The 19,112-nt window shown below is 43.9% G+C and overlaps 1 protein-coding gene across 4 annotated transcripts in view; it reads left to right on the forward strand.

Moving 5' to 3' along the window:
* Positions 1-19,112, forward strand: part of KCNAB1 (potassium voltage-gated channel subfamily A regulatory beta subunit 1) — a 332,464-nt gene that overhangs the window by 216,595 nt on the left and 96,757 nt on the right. For all 4 annotated transcript variants that reach the window (XM_055321088.1, XM_055321090.1, XM_055321089.1 and 1 more), the window contains exon 2: positions 13,648-13,691. In XM_055321088.1, the coding sequence (XP_055177063.1) occupies positions 13,648-13,691 (44 nt within the window). The remainder of the gene's footprint in view (positions 1-13,647; positions 13,692-19,112) is intronic.

The raw sequence follows: 19,112 nt of genomic DNA on the forward strand, positions 1-19,112 counted from the left end.
AAAATACAATTTGCTGTGCTCTTCCATTTTAAAAGTCAAGGATATGCTTATAGAGATTAAATATCCAGGAGGATTCGAAGTGGATTCAGAGTTTTATTCAGTGGTCTGACAACACTGAATTGTCAAAAAACTAGGCTTAATTGGAGTCTTCACTAAAATAACCAGTTATTTGCCGGTGCTCTTACTTTCCATTGTGATTGTCCTTCTTGTCACACGATGATTCTAGTGTTGGCAATTGGCTTGTGATCACATCAAAGAACTGTCACATCCCCAGTGACTCTGCCATCAATGTAGGCACCGTCCTATGAACTGTTATCTGAATCTTGCTTAGAACCAGTTGAGTCCGTCAACTTGAATGAAGGACCGCTGTCGAGTTTACCCAAGTGAAATTAATTACTTTAATTTGCTAGGATGGCTTAATTCACAGAAGCATAAGGTGAAGTTATTCCAGAGTTCCATAGCTGCCATGCAGTGATTAATTTAAAATGCCTGAAGTCAATTTTGAAAAATCATTTGCATTAGTAAAACTTCAGCCAAGCCCAAGGAGAGGTAGCTTTGATTCCATTTTCAAGAGGATTTCAGTAAGATTTTTGTCCTAATGGTCCTAAAGAATATTCTGCGATTCCTTACAGTTTCACCACAGGGTGGTGGTCTCTTCTCCCTTCCTCCTTTTCACGGGCCTGTAGAAAAGAGCTTTCCTTTTATGGGAAGTCAGATCAGCAAGGATTGGCTCAGAGAGCGATTCTCAGGGCTAAGGGGGGTGGGGTGTCTCTGAGTCACCGCAAGAAGGCACGGTTTCCTGTCAGCACCACTTCACCACAGCTGTCACCACCAAATGAGATGTAATTTCCCCACTTTTGAGACCTAACAAACTGAGCTATGGAGAAGAATAAAAAGACCAACGCAGAGCTTGAAGATTGAAGATAAACTGAAACCAGGACCCAAGCCCAACTAATCATTAGCCATTTATAACAGCACTCAGCGTCAAGTCATGGGCCAACTGCATTCACTTCCCACAGCCGCTGGGCCAGATTTTCCTCTGTCATTCTTCTGAAGAGAAAGAGCATTTATTAACCTCAGAGCCAGTTACACGCTCTTGACGCATCCTAGCAGCTCCTGAGCAAACATTTGCTGAATTAGAAAATAAAGCAGGCAAACAAAAACCAATGTTCCGGCAAAACTGAGGGTGTTTACAGATAAAATGAAGTTAAGTGATACAGGGACGTTGGCTTCAAGGGGTCCTCAGTTTTCTCCTGTTTTCGTTCAATTTCCAGCTCTACTGTTCACTCTCTCCATTTCTTATTGGTCAACCCCAGCTTCAAAATTACTCTTACTCCCATGAGAAACAAATTTGATGACCAGAGTTTAGTGTTTGTGCACAGTTCTTTTGGTTCTTAGCCTTATGGTATCCAGTTAGAAGACTCTTCCAGTTATTGAAGTCAGGTATTTGGTTTGTTATTCATTTGTATTACAGTTAGATTCAGGTCTCACAGTGTGCATGTCACCTTGGGTTCCTCTGACATCCATATATATATATTTTTAATTTGCATAGAGTAAAATTCACTTCTTGTGTTTTCACAGTTTTATGGGTTCTAATATGTGCAGTCATGCCACCACAGTACCATCCTAAACAATTCCATAACCCCCCCAAAGTCCCTCATACCACATCTTTGTAGTCCACCTTTCCACCTGCCTCCAACCTCTCCTACTAATTACTCATCTGTGTTCTGTCCTAATAGTCTTTTCCAGAATGTTACATAAATAGATGATATGTAGTTTTGGAAGCCTGGCTTCTTTCACTGAGCAAAATGCATTTAGAATGCATTCATATGATTGTATGAATCATCAATCAATAGTTCATTTCTTTTTGTTGTTGAGTAATATTCCACTGTGTGAATGTACCCTAATTTGTTTACCTATTCATCACTTGACAGGAATCTGGGTGGCTTCCCGTTTTTGGTGATTATGAATAAAGCTGCTGTAAACATTTGCCAATAGCTGCTTGTGTGAACCTCAGTTTTCAGTTCACCTGGGTAAATACCCAGCAGTGGAACTGCGGAATCACTTGTTAGGGGCATATTTAACTTTGTGAGAAACTCTCAAAATGTTTTATAAAGAGAGCTATTTCATTTTGCATTTCCACCAGCAGCGCCTCTTTGCCAGTACTTGGCATTGTGTTTGTTGTCGTTTTGTTTCTATCTTATCCATTCTAATAAGCGTGTAGTGGTATCTCGTTATGGTTTCAATTTGTATTTCTCCAATGTCTAATGATGTTGAGCACTTTTTCATGTGATTATTTGCCACCCCAAATATCTTCTTTGGTGAAGTGTCTGTTCAGGACTTCAGCTATCTTTTAGTGGGTTTTTGAAGATATTTTCTTTCAATCTTCAGTTTGTCTTTTCATTCTCCTAATGCTTTCTTTCATGGAGCAAGAGTTTTAAACTTTGATGAAGCCCAATTTTTCAACTTTTTAATGGATTGTCCTTTTGGTACTACATCTAAAAATTCTTGCCAAATCTAAAGTCTCAGAGGTTTTCTCCTTTTTTTCCCCTAAAAGTTTTGTAATTTTAAGTTTTACAGTTAGATAAATGATCCATTTTAATTTTTGTATAAGGTGCGAGGTTTCTATGAACATTCATTTTCTTATGAGTAGACAATTGTTCCAGCACTATTTCTTGCAAAGACTGTTCTTTCTCCATTGAATTGTCTTTGCACTTTTGCCAAAAATCAGTTGACTATGCTTTTGTGGGGCTATTTCTGGCCCATTTATTCTGCTCCACTTGCTGTCTATTCTGTTCCGTTTACATGCGCTTCCTCCCTTTTAGCAATACCACACCACTTTGATCACTGTAGCTTTATGTTAAATATTGAAATCAGGTAGTGTGAGTCATTCCAACTCAGCTCTTCTTTTTAAATTGCTTTGCATATTCCAGTTTCTTCACCTTGCCATATGTATTTGAGAATCACCCTGATATCTATGAAGCATATTGCTAGGATTTGAATTGGAATTATATTTACTTCAAACACAAATTGAAAAAAAAAACGCAAACACAAATTGACAGGAATTGACATCTTAACAGTATTGTCTTGCAATCCATCAACATGGTATATCTCTCCATTTAGTTAGGTCCCCTTTCATTTCTTCAGTGTTCTCTCATTTTTAGCATATAGATGCTGTCCATGTTTTAATAGATTTGTAAATAAATATTTTATTTTTAGGCTGCTGTTGTAGATAGTGTTGCTTTTTTAAAATCTCCAATTCCAATTATTCATTGCTAGGAAAATACCTTTATTTATTGACCTTATATCCTGCAAAATGGTTAAATTCACTTCTTATTAGTCCTAGGAGGTTTTTGGTACATTCTTTGGGATTTTTCTATGGAGTCAATCATGTTGTCTATGACGTTGAATAGGACAATTGAATCTTAATAGTCACTCTAGACACAAAACAATTAGGACTAAAATAACATCTAATTCTGGAAGTTCACATCCAAGAGGTAAAAAATGCTTCTCAGATGTAGTCATTCATTTAGTCAATGAAATGTTTATTTGTACCTCACAGTGCAAAGTGTTATGAGGAAGTCAAACATAAGTCAGGCTTGGACCCTCCCAAGTGCTGTGTAAGTGAGGAAAGGTAATGAGACACGAATAATGGTTACTGCATACAAATAAGAAGGTGATAAGGATGATCAAAGAAAAGGAGAGAATCCAGAGGCAGAAGAGCTGGCAGGAGGCCATTAGGCCTCAGGATCTGACCTGCTAGTAGCTGTGGAGAAGTCAGGATGGGGGCGGTTAAAATGCTGGGCTGAGTGGAAGGAAGAGGAGGATGAAGACTGAACACAGAAGCAGACCTTGGTCACGACTCCCCTTTTAGCCGCAGCTCCAGGCTCTGCAGCTGTAAATAGCAGAGGACAGGACTTGCCCCCCACTTTGCAGCAGTGACCACAGGCCAGCCCGAGGGGGAAAAGAGGGAAAGTGTGGGTGTGGGTGGAATGCATCCTGCCAAGCAGGTCCCTACACCCCCCCACCCCCCCCACCCCCCGCCCGGCCTCTTGTGAAATTAGAAGCAGCAGCCCTAACACCACCAGGGGCTGAAAGAGGAAGGAAAGCCCTCAATGTTCACTGTGTCCCTCCCCTGGGGGAGCACAGAAACTCATTTTACGGAAGAGGGAACCTGTGTGAGGTGAGACGAGACCCCCAGGACCAGAGCTTGAGTTCAAACCTGGATCTGTGTGATATCAGCCTGCACGCTCACCGTGCACCACCACCCCCCCCCCCGGCCCCGCCTTAAGTGCTTTAATCCTCACGTTTAAGCCTCACAACAACCCTGTGAGGTAGTTGCTATTATTACCCCAAGGGGTTCCCTGACTTCCCCAAGCTTCCAGGATGGAAGTGGAGGAGGCACTTCTGCTCCGTATGGCCCCCGTCCCACGCACCTCACTGCACCCCACCCCCACCGCACTGCAGGTCCCACCCTGGACCCCATCGCACCCCTGCACCGCACCCTGCACCCCCCTGTACCCCACCCCCACCGCACTGCACCACACCCTTGCACCCCACTGCACTCCACCCCTGCACCCCACCACACCCCTGCACTGCACGCTGCACCCCACCACCCCCTTGCACCCCACCATACCCCTGCACTGCACCCTGCACTCCACCACGCCCCTGCACTGCACCCCTGCACCCCACCGCACCACACCCTTGCACCCCACCCCTGCACCCCACCACACCCCTGCACCGCACGCTGCACCCCACCACCCCCTTGCACCCCACCATACCCCTGCACTGCACCCTGCCCCTGCACCGCACCCTGCCCCCCACCGCACCCCTGCGCCATACCCCTGCACCCCACTGCACCCCTGCACCATGCCTGCCAGGCACGGCGTTGGCCTGCAGAGCCTCCACAGCCAGCAGGCAGGACGGGCCAAGAGTGGCCATCACCGCACACTGACTCTGCAGGGGTGGGGGTCAGGGTCCCATGGGCATAGATGCGGCTCTCTCCAGAGGGACAGGCTGGATTCTTGGACCCTCCGTGGGGGACGCAGGAGGTGATGAGTGCTCGGGGCCGACAGCACCCACCCTGGATTCCGCACACACCGAGTGGGACCTTGGCGTGGTCAGCTGGGCCCCGGGTCCCATCGGGTCGGCGACTTGGCTTAGAGCAACCCCTTCACCCACAGCAGGTGGAACTGAGGAGCTGGGCTCCTGCCTCCCCTGCTCTTGGGCTTCATGTTGCCTGGAAGGCTGCGCAGCCCTCCTTGGTGACCCGATGCCCGGGAATGCTTTGCTCCATCCCGTGGAACTTCCTAGAAAATAAATCACCACCACTGGGTGAAGACAACTTTGGAACCTTTCAATTTTTCTCCTCTTAGTTTGGAAAATGGCAAGTATATGAATGATATTTTCATACCAAAGTGTGATGACTGTCACGAGGAGAGATCCTGGACAAAATTTGGAAGGGGCGAAGTGTGTTCTCCCCTTTGGGGGCCTGAAGGAAGCAGGCTTCCTTCCTGAAGCCTCCCCTCACCCCCTGCTCTCCGCCTTCCATCTCTCTCAGGTATTTAGTGCTTTACTTCTTGATCAACCCTTCAAATCTCCCCAAAGTGAGGTGGGGAAGAAGGTTCGAACCTCTTTCACACTAAGGTATAAACAACTGGCAGGAGTTTACAGCCAGGCCTTTCCACCAGGGGCAGTGGAGAGTGCCCGGGAGCCCCCGGTAAGGCTGTGGGACCAACATGGCACAACACTGAGACGAGACTAGCTTGAAGATTTAGGAAGAAATGTCATAGTAAAACAAGCACAAATATGTGACACAGAATTCGAAATGGTTGAAGGAATGAATCACATTAAAGTGAATTGTTACACAAGAAATGTTGTGCAGGACTCTAGCCACCTGTTGCCAAGACCCCCAAGTTGCAAGCCTGGCAAATCCTGTCCTCCCGCTTCTCCCCCAACGGGTAGGCACAGCATCTCTGCGGGTGGGCAGATGAGGCCTGTAATGCAAAACACCAGAGTTGAGGATTTCTATCCAAGCGGAGAGAACACAGGCCTGAATTTGGAAGTAAAATCCAGTAAGATCCTAAGGAATATTTTTTAACTTACTAAAATTAAATAAATAGAGATACTAGAACATCAACACTTTCAACAACATTATACACATTTGAAATAGGAGCAGTGGGGTTTGGCACATTTAATTTTGCTTTCAAATATTTTTCAGGAATGTCTTTGCTCCTAGTTTGAAAGAGATGCTTGCAAACTCACATTAATTTGTGGCAGATGAATGCCCAAAGGCATTCTTAAACAACCTTTATCTTTTATCTGCATCCAAGATTCTTGATGCATAGACTCCTCCAGCAGTCCGGTGAAGCCTACAGATTCTTCAGAAAAAGAGCTTTTAAGTACATAATCATAAAATACATGGGATTCCAATTAAATTGAAATACAGTTCAAAATCTCTAAAATCCAAATTTGTGGCCTGGTAAAACACCATTTCTTAATTAATCAAATAACAAGCTCTAAGGAGAGGTTAAATACCACAATTTCCAAGGATGATGAGTGTAAGTGGTGAATGCAAATAATTTTTTGAGCTCTCTGAAGCAACTGTGATGTGACACAGAAATGCCTGTAGTTTCTACTGGGGGCAAAGTCGCAGGCAATGTGAGTACTTCTATAGTTTCTTGCCTATGTTCATAATTGTAGGAGATGCTAAGTTTCAGTAAGAAAAAGAGAACTGTTTTTTTTTCCACGCCAAGTTCATGAACTCCAAATTATATGTCCCTGAGATAAAAGTTTCGAGATTCTTCTGACTTGAAACTCTGAGTTCTTGCTTTCCAGCTATTCGGATCTGTTGGGTTCTTGAGACAGTAAAAACAGTAACTTTTATTCAAACAATAACTAGGCCTGGGCGAGCATTTCTCAGTCCCCCTTGCCTGCCCCGCCCCCCTTCCCAGAACACCTAAGTTGCTGCAGCCCTACCCACACAACCTTCTGAATCATCTCCATTCCCTCACCCCTGGTGATCCCACAAGAACCGTTCGAAATTCCTCAGCTTCACATGACTTCTCCAAACTGCCTTTGCCAACAAAGTGCCACCTTCTCTTTTGTCTCCCTTATCTATCTTTATCCCAGGCTTCCCACTTTTCTAATGATTCTAGCGAAATGACTCACGATTTGCATATAATAGATTCAAGGATGGTTGCCGTGTCTAAGCACAACGTCTAAGCACAAAGGGGTTCATAAGGTCAGGGAAGCGGGTCTTGCAAGTCAGAGGTGGCTGCCTACCAGCTCAGCACTAGAACCGGAACCCCACCAGAGTCTGTGCTGGAGGCACCACTTTTCCTACGAAATAAGGGCAAAAGGCAACTGGCATTTATTGAACACTGAAACAGGCTGGGGCTGGCGCAGCATTTATATTTTCTCACTTAATCATCAAAAATAAAAAGGTAGTAGGCTATTAATATCTGCACATGTGACTGAGGAAAGAGGCCTAAAAAGGCTAAGTAACCTGCACAAGGTCACGGGCAGCTAGTAAGCCTCATTCTGCGCCTCCCCCCTGGGGCTTCCAGCCTGACTCCCTCCTCCCAGCACTGCTGAAGTGACAGCTTCGGGTGCACAGCAGTCCCCTCCTGGCTGAACAGGAAAAGGCCTTTCTCCATCCTCCAGGGACCAGATGTCTCTGCAGCTTTCAACACTGTGGGCCACTCAGGCCCTACTGAAGCCAGCTCCACCGTGGGCTTCTACACCAACGCTTTGCCTCTCTACACCTCCGCCAGTCCTCAGTCTCCCTTGTCAACCCACTTGCTCTCCACCACCTGTAATGATGGAGCTTCTCAAGGCTGGGCCTTGGCCCTCTTCTCTGACCGCTCTCTCCCTTGGCAGCTGGCCCCAGCCCTGGGCACCTATTAACTTGCATATCCAGAACTCCTTCTCCCTACTCTGAGCTGCAGGCGACTAGCTTGGGTGCATATCTTGTGCATATCTCTTTGCCCAGTTGCCCAAAGGTCAGTCAAACCCCTCTCTTTGCTGAACAAACCCTACTTCAGTGAAAAGCACCCCTCTTCGCCTAGCTGTCCAAGTCAGAAATCTGAGAATGGCCCATGACTTCTCCTTCTCTTTCACCCTTACATCTAATCCAACACCAAAGCCTCTAGATTTTGCCTGCTAAGAGTATCTGGAATCATCTCCATTCTCCTATCTCTGCCGAATTGGAACTCGAGGTACCGTCAGTTCTCATCAGGATTAACAAGGTAGCCTCCTAGTTCCTCTTCTTGCTTTCCTTTTAACCCATTTCTTAAGTTTTTCAGTGGTTTTCTGTAACTTCTTCATATTAAGGCCAAAATCATTAACATAATCCAACCTGTAAGATCCTGTTGGATCTTCCTCCTATGACCCCCACCAGCCACCCGGAGTCACTCTGCTCTCGCTTCTACTGCCTTGTACTTCTTTTGATTCTTCAATTATCCGTGCTTCTCCCAGCCTCTGAACATTTGCACGTGTTGTTCACTCTGATTAAAATGTGAATCCCTATTCTTTTCACTAATTCACTTTCTAGTCCTCCTTTGGATCTCAGGTTAAACACTGCTTCCCTAGAAAAGCTTTGCCTAACCATCCAGATCAGGTCAGCTTCTCCAACATCCCAATTTTATACTCTGTGCAGAGTGTCCTTTTATTTAGTGTTACAATCAAATAATTCACTATTTAACATGTTTCCCCTTCTCTTATGTAAGCTCCATGAGAACAACAGCTATCTGCTACGCAGCCCACTCTCACCCCTAAAACAAGGCCTGGTGTATAGTTGAAACTTGGTATATCACTATTGAACTAATTAATTATAGGGAACTCTGTTTTGCCCTACTTCTCTAGACTTTTCTAAAATCTGCAGGTCATCAGGTGATTTTGTATGTTCAGTGAAAATAAGAATCTAGTTGGAATTTACAACTGACAAAAGACTTAAACCGTTAAATCAAAGATTCTGATAGAATCCCATTCCACTTTGTCGCTACTTAAGGGAAAGTACAAATGAAACACAGTTTCATGCACCACTCATCAATGTCTGTTATCAAAATGCATGGAGGGCTACATCATTTTTGTGCCTGGTGGTTTCCAAATGAGTCATCATTCACTTATCAACAGTGATGAATGGTGCCCTCCTCCTAAGAAAGTGTTATTACCATTTGTAGTCACCTTCATGACAGTCAAAATGTGTGTTCTTATACAACCATCAAAACCAGCTGACTGACAGATGAACATGCCTTCAGTCTAGATTTTTCAAAAAAGGTTAAATATCATTTAAAAAAAAAAAAACATTCCATACCCTAGATTTGGTAACTTCCAGGTGAGGCACCACAGAGGAGCAGAGTGTGATTTAGAGGGATCACTAAGACCAGTCCAACAGATGAGACAGCAGGTGACAAAATGACCTGAGCACATGAAAAAAGGTCAAGCTGAACTCGTGCTTTGAGTCATGCCCCTTGTCCCAGGCATCATGAGGCTTTCTTGGTCAAATGCAAGGTACGTATTTTAGCTAGCTACTCCTCTTTCCTGAGCAGCTTACAACTGTGAATAATATCTAAGACACACCTATTCAGGAGCAAACAGTTTAAGACAAGACATTTGGGCTGCTGCTTTCTGCTTTTAGCATCTGTGATTGGTAAAGGAACTGCAAGCCTCAGAGCGGCTTGCAATTCGGTGCCTGACACTTGATTTCAGTCTTTGCCACTCCATTATTGCCTTAAAATAAAAAAGAGCCTGTGATGGATGCTTTACAAAATGACACTAGGAATTATATTTAATGCCTCTGTCATAGAACTAACTGTTGGCCTAAAATAAATTCAGCCATGTATTCACAGAGGGGCAGTTCTGCCTACAGGGGGAAAAAGAGAGAGATACAACCTTGGTGTCCTCAGAAGCTGTATCCGTTTCCCAGATAACTCTTTATTGAAGCTTTGACTTAAGATTTAGAGTTTCCAAAATTTGACTGACAAAGCTAAGTGTCCTGTGCCCCCATATTGATGTCATTCATTTCTAATATTAGCAGCAGAGCGGCCCAGGTTCACCTGGGAAAGAGGAGCTTTTATTTTGAGTTGAACAGGAGCAGATACTAAAAATGAACACAGTGAGACTTCCTTCTGGCATATCTGACACAGATAAAATAGGTAAACCAGTGCAGTGAGACTATTTTGAATCCAAAGGGAGAGGAATCCAATCTAATTCGAAATTTGATGCGCTTACAGAATTTTTATGTAGCCTCAATTGTGTAAGTGCTGAGGAATTAAGAAACAAAATGAAATTCCATAAAGTTGTTTTGTTGCACAAGGATCATGAAGTAGTCATGAAAATTCCATGTGTGGGATGAAGAAGGTTCCAAGGCATCTGTTATAGCCTAGCATGATATGTAAACTTGGCCATTATTCAGTGTTATAATCACACAAACAAGCTTTTGATGGTATAGTTTGCACTCACCAGATCAAATATGTCCAGCATTTGGGCTTCTGTTATCCAGTAGAGCTTAAACGGATTGGGATGGCTAGACAGTCACCACATCTCCATTGACTGTTGCGGAGACATGGACAGAGGCAGGAGGAGGTGGGTGCCCCACTGGTAACCACAGAAATTGTGTTGGAATTCTACGAGGTGAATTGGAGGGAGCTAGTTCCTCCCACCTTCTACGTCTGCAGAGAGAGAAGCATCGTCATGTGTTGAGAATGTCCTACAGGGTAGGAGTCTCACGGAGACCCACCCATGGACAAAGTAAAGGCAGTGGACTTAGAGACCGGATGTGGCTCATGACAGAAAATGCCTCTCACTTTGAAGACAACCAACTGGGTTTGGCAACTGTTCCTTCTAGAGGGTGGAGATATTGAGATAGGGGGAAAATAAAAGTCCCAGGGCTCAATGAGGGATCTATCACCTCTGTATCAATATTTGTCCTACTGGAACTGTTCATAGAGTACAAAATCTTCTAAGGCTTTCATTCTGGAAAAGCTGGCCTGGGTGTTTAAACATCCGTGGCAGGAAAATGGGCCGCATTTAGGTCCCTCCCCCTGTATCCCCGTGAGCTGCACGTTGCCTAGAATGTGGAAGCCTCTCAGTAAGCCTTAACTGAGGCATTGATATCGAGTATCTCTGCCTGGAACACTATCGCTCACATATATACAGGTGACCCTTGAACAACATGAGTCTGAGGGGCACAGACCCCCTGTGCAGTTGAAAATCCACGTATAACTTTTGAGTCCCCCTAGAACTTAACTACTAATAGCCTCTTGTTGACTGGAAGCCTAATTGATAACATAGTCAACACAAATTTTTTATATCATATGCATTATATGCTGTATCCTTACAGTAAAGCAAGCTAAAAAAAACTATTAAAATCATAAAGAAGAGAAAATACAATTATAGTACCACACTGGTGCTCACTTTGGCAGCACGTATATATAGTACCACACTGTATTTATTTTCTAAAAATCCACGTGTAGGGGACCCATGCAGTTCAAATCTGTGTTGTTCAAGGGTCAACTGTACTTATTTTTTTATATTTATTTTATATTTATTTATTTACTTTTTTTGTTTTGTTTTGGTGTAGTCTTTTTTTTCCTTCTCCCCGCTATATTAGCTTTTGTCCTAGATTATTGTCCTTTAAAATCAGTAGACTTTTAAAGATTTTATTTTTATTTATTTATTCATGAGAGACAGAGAGAGGCAGAGGGGCAGGTTCCCCCAGGGAGCCTGATGTGGGACTCAATCCCGGAATCCCGGGATCATGACCTGAGCCAAAGGCAGATGCTCAACCACTGAGCCACCCAGGGTGCCTCTAAAATCGGTAGACTTTGAAACTAAAAGAAAAATCTTCAGATTTTATATCCTGTGGTTTTTGAGAATAATTTCTTATGCAAATTATTTTCCTGGGAGAAGGCTATAATTATTTTTCTTCTATTTAATAGTTCAAAATATTTTCACAAACTCCTTTATGCAATAGTTTCCTTCCAGGTGGACTTCCCCACTTCAAATGGGAAAATGTAGCACTATGTCTGTGAGAGGGGGATGAGAGTTAGAAAGCACCCAAAATAATTCTGCTTTGCATTTGCCTGCTGTGTGACACCTTAACATACATTATCATGTTCCAGTCCCATGGACGTGATGCTAGATGAATGGTCCAGGCCTTATAGCTCATCTTATTAGTGAAGAGATTGAACCCAGAGGAAGGGTTTGTGCTGTTTTGCTTGGGATAGAAGTGTGTGTATTGGAGGGGAGATTGTGTTCTTATAAGAGCATCCGATCAGAGAGTAAGGGATGTACTTTTCCTGCCATGTTTCAATTATTTAAGCTTCACCTCTCACATTAGACCCCTACAAAATTCTACAAGGGATTCTCTCTCTGAGATTTTGGTCTCTTCCCTCACAGCTCGTAGGCAGATGGTGGTGGGAAGACAGGGTGGGTGTGGGTCTCCATGGAATACCCTACAATGTAGCCTAGAGCGCCTAGTTCTCTCTCTACTTAGAGAGTGAAAATACATTTCCTCTTCTCGATAAGCTTTTGAGGGTGAAAAGCAAAGGGATCGATGAGAAGAAAAAATCATTTAAAAAGGACTATCTGACCTTCTTGTAGCAACGTTATGTAGCCTTTTATAAAAAAATAATATGACAGTCCCCAACTTCTCATGGTTTGACTTCAAGTCTTTTGACTTGATGATGGTGTGAAAACCATGTGCATTCAGTAGAAACCATACTTCAAACTTTAAATTTGGATCTTTTTTCTGGGCTAGCGATATATGGTAGGACACTCTCTCATGATGTTGGGCAGGAGGCCACAGCTCCCAGGCAGTCCCACAAACAGGAAGGTCAACAGTCAATATACTTACAGTGACTCTAGACCCATCCAACCATTTGGTTTTTTTTTTTTTTAATTTGTTTGACTTTCAGTATAGTAGTCAGTAAATTACATGAGATCTTCAACATCTTATTGTAAAATAGGCTTTTGTTAGATGATTTTGCCCATTTGTAGGCTAACAGAAGTGTTCTGAGCACGTTCAAGGTAGGCTAATCTATGATGTTTGATGGTTAGGTGAATTAAATGTATTTTCAACCTAGGATATTTTCAACTTAGGATGGGTTTCTCAGGACATAACCCCATTGTATGTCAAGGAATATCTGTAATATAGGTAAAACAGCCTGAAGGGTCATTTTGAATTTGTTCTTATGATAATCCCCAACCGTCAGTAATAATATTCTACTTTAGAAGTCAGTTTGTCACTCAGCCAACAAATATTTATTATTAAGGGTCCACTGTGTGTCAGGCTCTATGGATGAATAACGAATGACTATTTGGTGAATAAGACACTGATTTTGCCCTCAAGGAACTCACATTCTAGAAAGAGAAGAAAATAAATTTGTAAACAAATTAGTAAAGATCATTCAAAGCTGAAAAGCTGCATCTCATGGGGGTATTTTCATTTTGTGCTGAGCCTGAGCACATTTTGAGCCTCCTAACACCCAAATGGAGATGAAAGACTCTTCCACAGATGTGCACCTGCAGCTCTACCATGACTCTAGCCAAAACAATGTCAAAAGTGCAATATAGTACTCATAGCTAAATGTTTATAGTTTCACATGAGAAAGTCATAACCACGTTTCTTTATTTTTATTCTAGAAATCTTGGAAAATCAGGACTCAGAGTTTCTTGTTTGGGTCTTGGTAAGTACCAGGGGATCATGTGGGGGTGGACTGGGAGGTCAGAGACTGGGGGGAACACCAAGGGAGTGTTTGGGGTTAGGCTGAGACCCAGTAGGGTGAAGAGAGTCTTCCTGACCCACTTCTCCTTCTGAGCCTTTCCTGTCCAACACAGACTTCTCCCCCTCTAAGCCCAAAGAGCCACTGTGCTCATGATGCCTTATGGGGCCCACCAAACAGAAATAAATCCAATATTAAGGCATACCTTAGAGGAAATTTATGTGTTACTCATGTGTAGAAATGCAAAGAACCTCACTCTATGCATCTTACAGTCACCTGTGGCTTCATCTGAATTTTTTTCTATCCTTATTTTCCCTTGGCTGAATTTACTCACTTATTTTTCTACACTGTTGTGTATTTTATGTACTTTTTATATACTTTTATAATGTACCTTAAATACTCTCGGGACAAAATAATATATATATAAATTATATATAACATATCATTTATAAATATATATAATATGATTTATAATATAAATATTTACATATATATATATAAATTTATATATAAATAATATACATAAATTATTTCCCCCAGAAAATGTAAATATTTCAAGAAGACTAAGTAGAGATGGCAATGGTAACAGCATGACGATGAGTCTGAAACGGTAAAATCTGAGTGTGAGACTTGAGGAGGTGTAAGGCTTCCAGATCTTCCCCAGATATGGGGAAGAGCAGCCTTGGTGTTTGGACGCTTCAACACCATGAGAATTCCTGTAACCTAAGAAAGTCTAGACCATGATGGTAGCTGAGGTAATGATGAGAAGTGGTCAGATTATGGCTCTATTTTGAAGGTAGAGCCTGGCAGGTTCTTTGATTCTGTGTGTAAGGGAGGCCAAAAGAGGCAAAGCTGTTGGGGGGAGGGTTGCCTTAACAGCAGAAAGGATGGAATTGCCAGTAAATGAGATGCAGAAGAAGGAAGAAAGAGAGATTAGGAAGGGGGAGATGAGATTGATTTGCGGATGTATTAAGTTTCAGAGACTTGTTAGATATCCAAGACAAAAAGGTCAAATAGGTAAATGGATAGATGAGTCTAGACTTTAGAAGAGAGATGTAGGCTAGGTCCATGATCACTTGAGAGTCCTCAACATGTAGATGCTGTTTAAGCCACAAGACTGGATGAGCATTATGGGAGCGAGTATAGATAAAAAAAAAAAACAGGAGTGCATGGTCTCAGACCTGGCAAATCTAACATTCAGAAATCAGGAGAATGAGCAAGAGCCAATAAAGAAGACTGAGAAGAAGCAGTCAGTGTGCTAGGCAGAGAAGCAGGAGAATGTGGAGTCCTAGAATCCAGGTGAAGAAAGTATTTAATAGGAAGATGGAATGACTAACCCTATTAAATGTAGCTCATAGGTCAAGCAAGATAAGGATCAAGAATTGATCACAGAGCAGCAGGGAGGTCACTGGTCACTTTGAAAAGATCAGTTTTGAGGGGTGAAGAAAGATCATGATTAGAGTGGGCTCAAGAGAGCACACTGGGTTCAAGAGAATAGCTGGTGGCTACTCTTTAGATGACTATTTCTATGAAAGGAAGAAGAGAATGAAGGGGCATCTAGATAGGCAGGCACAGTCAGGTGTTTTACACATGGAAGAAATGACAGCATATCTATACATCTGCTGATGAGGAAATTCTTTTGAGAGAGGAAAAAAATGATGTAGTAGAAGGCAGAAAAATACCAAGAATGATTTCCTCGAGGACACAAGAAGACAGTAGCATGAAAGCCACCAGGGTACATGAGCTTCAAGCTGTTAGGTGGTGGGATCTCATAGAAGTTCTCTTCTCTTGCTTCTGTATTCTGGGTGGAAATCAGAAGCAAGGTCATCAGCTGTTAGTGAGGATGGGAAGAAAGTGCTGAAAGCTGGATGAGAAAGAGGACATCCAGGAGAGCAGAAGAGTAAACAGACTGAGGGATGCATCACAGTAGCCAGACAGTCATTCTGGATCTGCTCGAGATTCATGCTAATAAATTGAAAGTAAGGCCAGCTCCATAGCTGGGTGTTTTTCCTGCAGCCATGTTCAGCTGTGCAGATGGGACTTTTCAAGGGCATATGATGGAAACAAGAAGCCAAGAAACTGAGAGTTCAGGGAAAGAGGGGATTGTAGTGGTGGACCTCAGAGTTTAAACTGAGCAAAGAGGAAAATGAGGACCAGAGCCAGGAAAATGAGCCGTGAGTAAAATGAGGTCGAGGGGCAGTGGCAAATGGGGAGGCTTGATGAATGGTGCAAGCAGAGGGACCTAAGGATTGTTGGAACGAGAGCAGTAGAGACAATAAATTTGAAGGATAGAAAGTGGAAGTTAGCAAAGGGAATACCTGAGGTTATGGGCGTTCGGTGTTGGGTAGTGACAAGTCTAAGGTATGTCCCTTGGAAGAAGGTAGCTGAGGTTGTGTTGAAGACAAGATCAGAGGAGGAGGCCAAGCAACTGAGTCACTGAAATCACTAAAAAGTATGACAAAACTAATATTGAAGGGCTCAGTCAGTTGAATGGCTGACTCTTGATCTCGGCTCATGATCTCAGGATCCTGGGATTGAGCCCACATGGGCTCTGCACTCAGCAGGGAGTCTGCTTCTCCCTCTTCCTCTGCCCCTCCCCCTGCTCATGCTTGCTCTCTCTTGCTCTCTCTCTCATATAAATAAAATCTTTTTAAAAGGCCTAATACTGAAGAGAGAGACAGTGAGCCAGAGCTAAAATTTTCAAAGCATGAGAGAGAATGAGTAGGGGGTGGTTAAGTGACTGTAACGTGGGGGCCTGGGGGACTAAGTAGGGGGAGTCAGAGCAGTGGGCAGGCCCTGGGGAGGATGCAGGAGGAGGACTTCTTGGCTCCGGTTGAATGAAAGTGTGGCGACCAGGGAAGGGACAGTAGTGAATGAATAAAAAGTAGCAGCAACTAATTCTGCCTCCTTTCACTGTACTTCAAAGATCCGGAAGGCTATTGATGCCCAAGTTTTTCTGATTCTCTCTAACGATATAATTTGGGAGGTGAGGGTGGTCTTCGTTCACCCTAAGTCTAAGGGAATTTGACATTTGCTTAATTTAGGACTCTGATCTTGTTACCATTTACCTGTATTTGAAAGACTCTGGAGGTTCATTATCAGAGATAGTCTGGCCTTAGTTTTTTCTGAGAATGTGCTGTATGGCAAATAATTATTCACTATTATTGCAAGAAATTACCTATAAATATAAATTAAGAAACAGAGTAGGGGCAGCTGAGTGGTATAGTTGGTTAAGCATCGGACTCTCCGTTTCAGCTCAGGTCGTGATCTCGGCTGTGAGATCGAGCCCTGATTGGGCTCCATGCTCAGTGCAGTCTGCCTGAGGTTCTCTCTCCCTCTGCCCCTTCACTTATGCATGCTCTCTGTCTAAAATAAATAAATAAATCCTAAACATTTTTTAAAGAAATAGAGTAATTTATGAAAATTAAGAAATATAGTGAAAAACCATAGTATCTATGGCAGAAAATAATTCACTCAAAAGTATATAGAAAACTCAGGTAAAACTATAAACCTTAAAACTAAAAACTTCAGGTGTCTATGAAGTCCCGCATGTAAATGAGTCTCCAGAGGTCGGTCTGTGGTCTTTTAAAAACCCAGTGTGTGTTTGCTGTAAGTATTTAGTGAACCTTGAAATGAAACTTTGATTCAGAGGTAGCAAGTCCTGATGTGACCTTCACATTTTTCTGGGAGCCTGAACACTTGTGATGAGACATTGTGTGAAAAATAGGAAGAAACAAAGAAAATTCATGGGGTTGGCTGACTTCATTCAAAACCGGTAACAAAGCTTGGTTGCATAAGCATCTTTTGAGAACTTTTCTGAGCTGCCTCTGCAAGCCAGAGGAAACAAAACACATGATAGGAAGGAAGGATGCACCAGGCTTAGATCACCCGGCATGCTCTGCGGACCTCAGCTCTCACATCCAGGAGGAGCCCTGTGTACTGCTGCGGGCTTAGGATGTCCGCTCAGTTATAGCCCACGTTCAACTAAGGATTTGGAAAATAAGTATTAAGTGCACCAAGCAGTCACACCATTACAGATGTCTTTTATTGAGATGCTTGGAAAAAAAATATACTCGAGAGGTCACAGCTAAAGCTAACAATCCCGACTTTCTGCCCTACCAGACCAGGACAGACTGAGAACTTCCTGCCCTGCCAAGTTTCCTTTTGCTAAACTAAGAGCATGTGTAAATGGGAGCAGAGAGGTGGAAACACTTGAGGATAAACCGAAGATACTTCTGAAGGAACATGGCTCTGCCAACTAGCAAAAGGGGAGGGAGAAACTAGGTGGCCAAGAGCCCCTGGGGGTTGCTGTGGCTGGCCTGGGTTGGAAGTACCCTGGCTACTGCCAGCAAGCCCCGAAGTCCAAGAAACTTACGGGAAAGCAGCAAATCCACGAAAGAGTGACAACATCCTCGACTGGGATGTGGGATCATCTGAGACGGGAAGAGTAGTGTTTCTGTAGTCAACCCTTTGTCCCTTGATTCGTTCTCAGCGAGCGTCTAGGAAGCCAGGCGTTTTGCTGGTTGCAGGGGAAACCGAGGTGAAAGCAGCCAGGATTCTGCTCTCACACTGTCCACGGAGTTGAGGGGTTAGGCATGCGGATGTGGAAACAGACACCAGAACGGAGACTACAGGGGGCCCAAGCTTCAGGAACGTCTCCTGAAGATCTCAGGGCGACCTCACAGGGCAGGTGCCGCGGGAGCCCAGAGACCCGACGGGAGTCATCAGATGGAGAAAGAGGGTGAAGGACTCACTCGAGACGGAGGCAGCACCGTGAGGGAGACCCCAAGGAGCAGGAGGTGCCTGGGGCGTCCCGGGGTCCGTGTACAACACTGTGAACGCAGGGTGCCGAGGAGCCACGGGGCCTGCGCCTGGGAGGAGAGCAGGCCCGACCGGGAGAGCCCCCGGTTGTGCGCCTGACGCGTTTAGCTCACATCCGTGATTTCTCTCGGGTTCCTGCACGCCCGGAGGTGCCGGGCCCACGGGGTCGCTTGGTGGGTGTCGCAGACCGGGCTCACCTGCTTCACACCAGCGCCTCCCTTCCACCGCCGCAGGTTCTCTCAGAGGAGTCCGACTTTTTCTAAACACGAATGTAAATATAAAGGTTTTAAGTGTGTATTTTAATGTCAAATTTTGAAGTGAATTTATATTTTTAATGCAAATGTATTTCTTTTTTTTTTAAGATTTATTTATTTATTCATGAGAGAGAGAGAGAGAGAGAGAGAGAGGCGGAGACCCAGGCAGAGGGAGAAGCAGGCTCCACGCAGGGAGCCCGACGTGGGGCTCGATCCTGGGACCCCGGGGTCAGGCCCTGGGCTGCAGGCAGGTGCTAACCGGCTGGGCCCCCCGGGGCCCCCTGCAAGTGTTTCTCTTAATGTAAAATGT

Source organism: Nyctereutes procyonoides, unplaced genomic scaffold (genome assembly GCF_905146905.1).
Source record: "Nyctereutes procyonoides isolate TBG_1078 unplaced genomic scaffold, NYPRO_anot_genome, whole genome shotgun sequence".
Classification (NCBI taxonomy): Eukaryota; Metazoa; Chordata; class Mammalia; order Carnivora; family Canidae; genus Nyctereutes; species Nyctereutes procyonoides.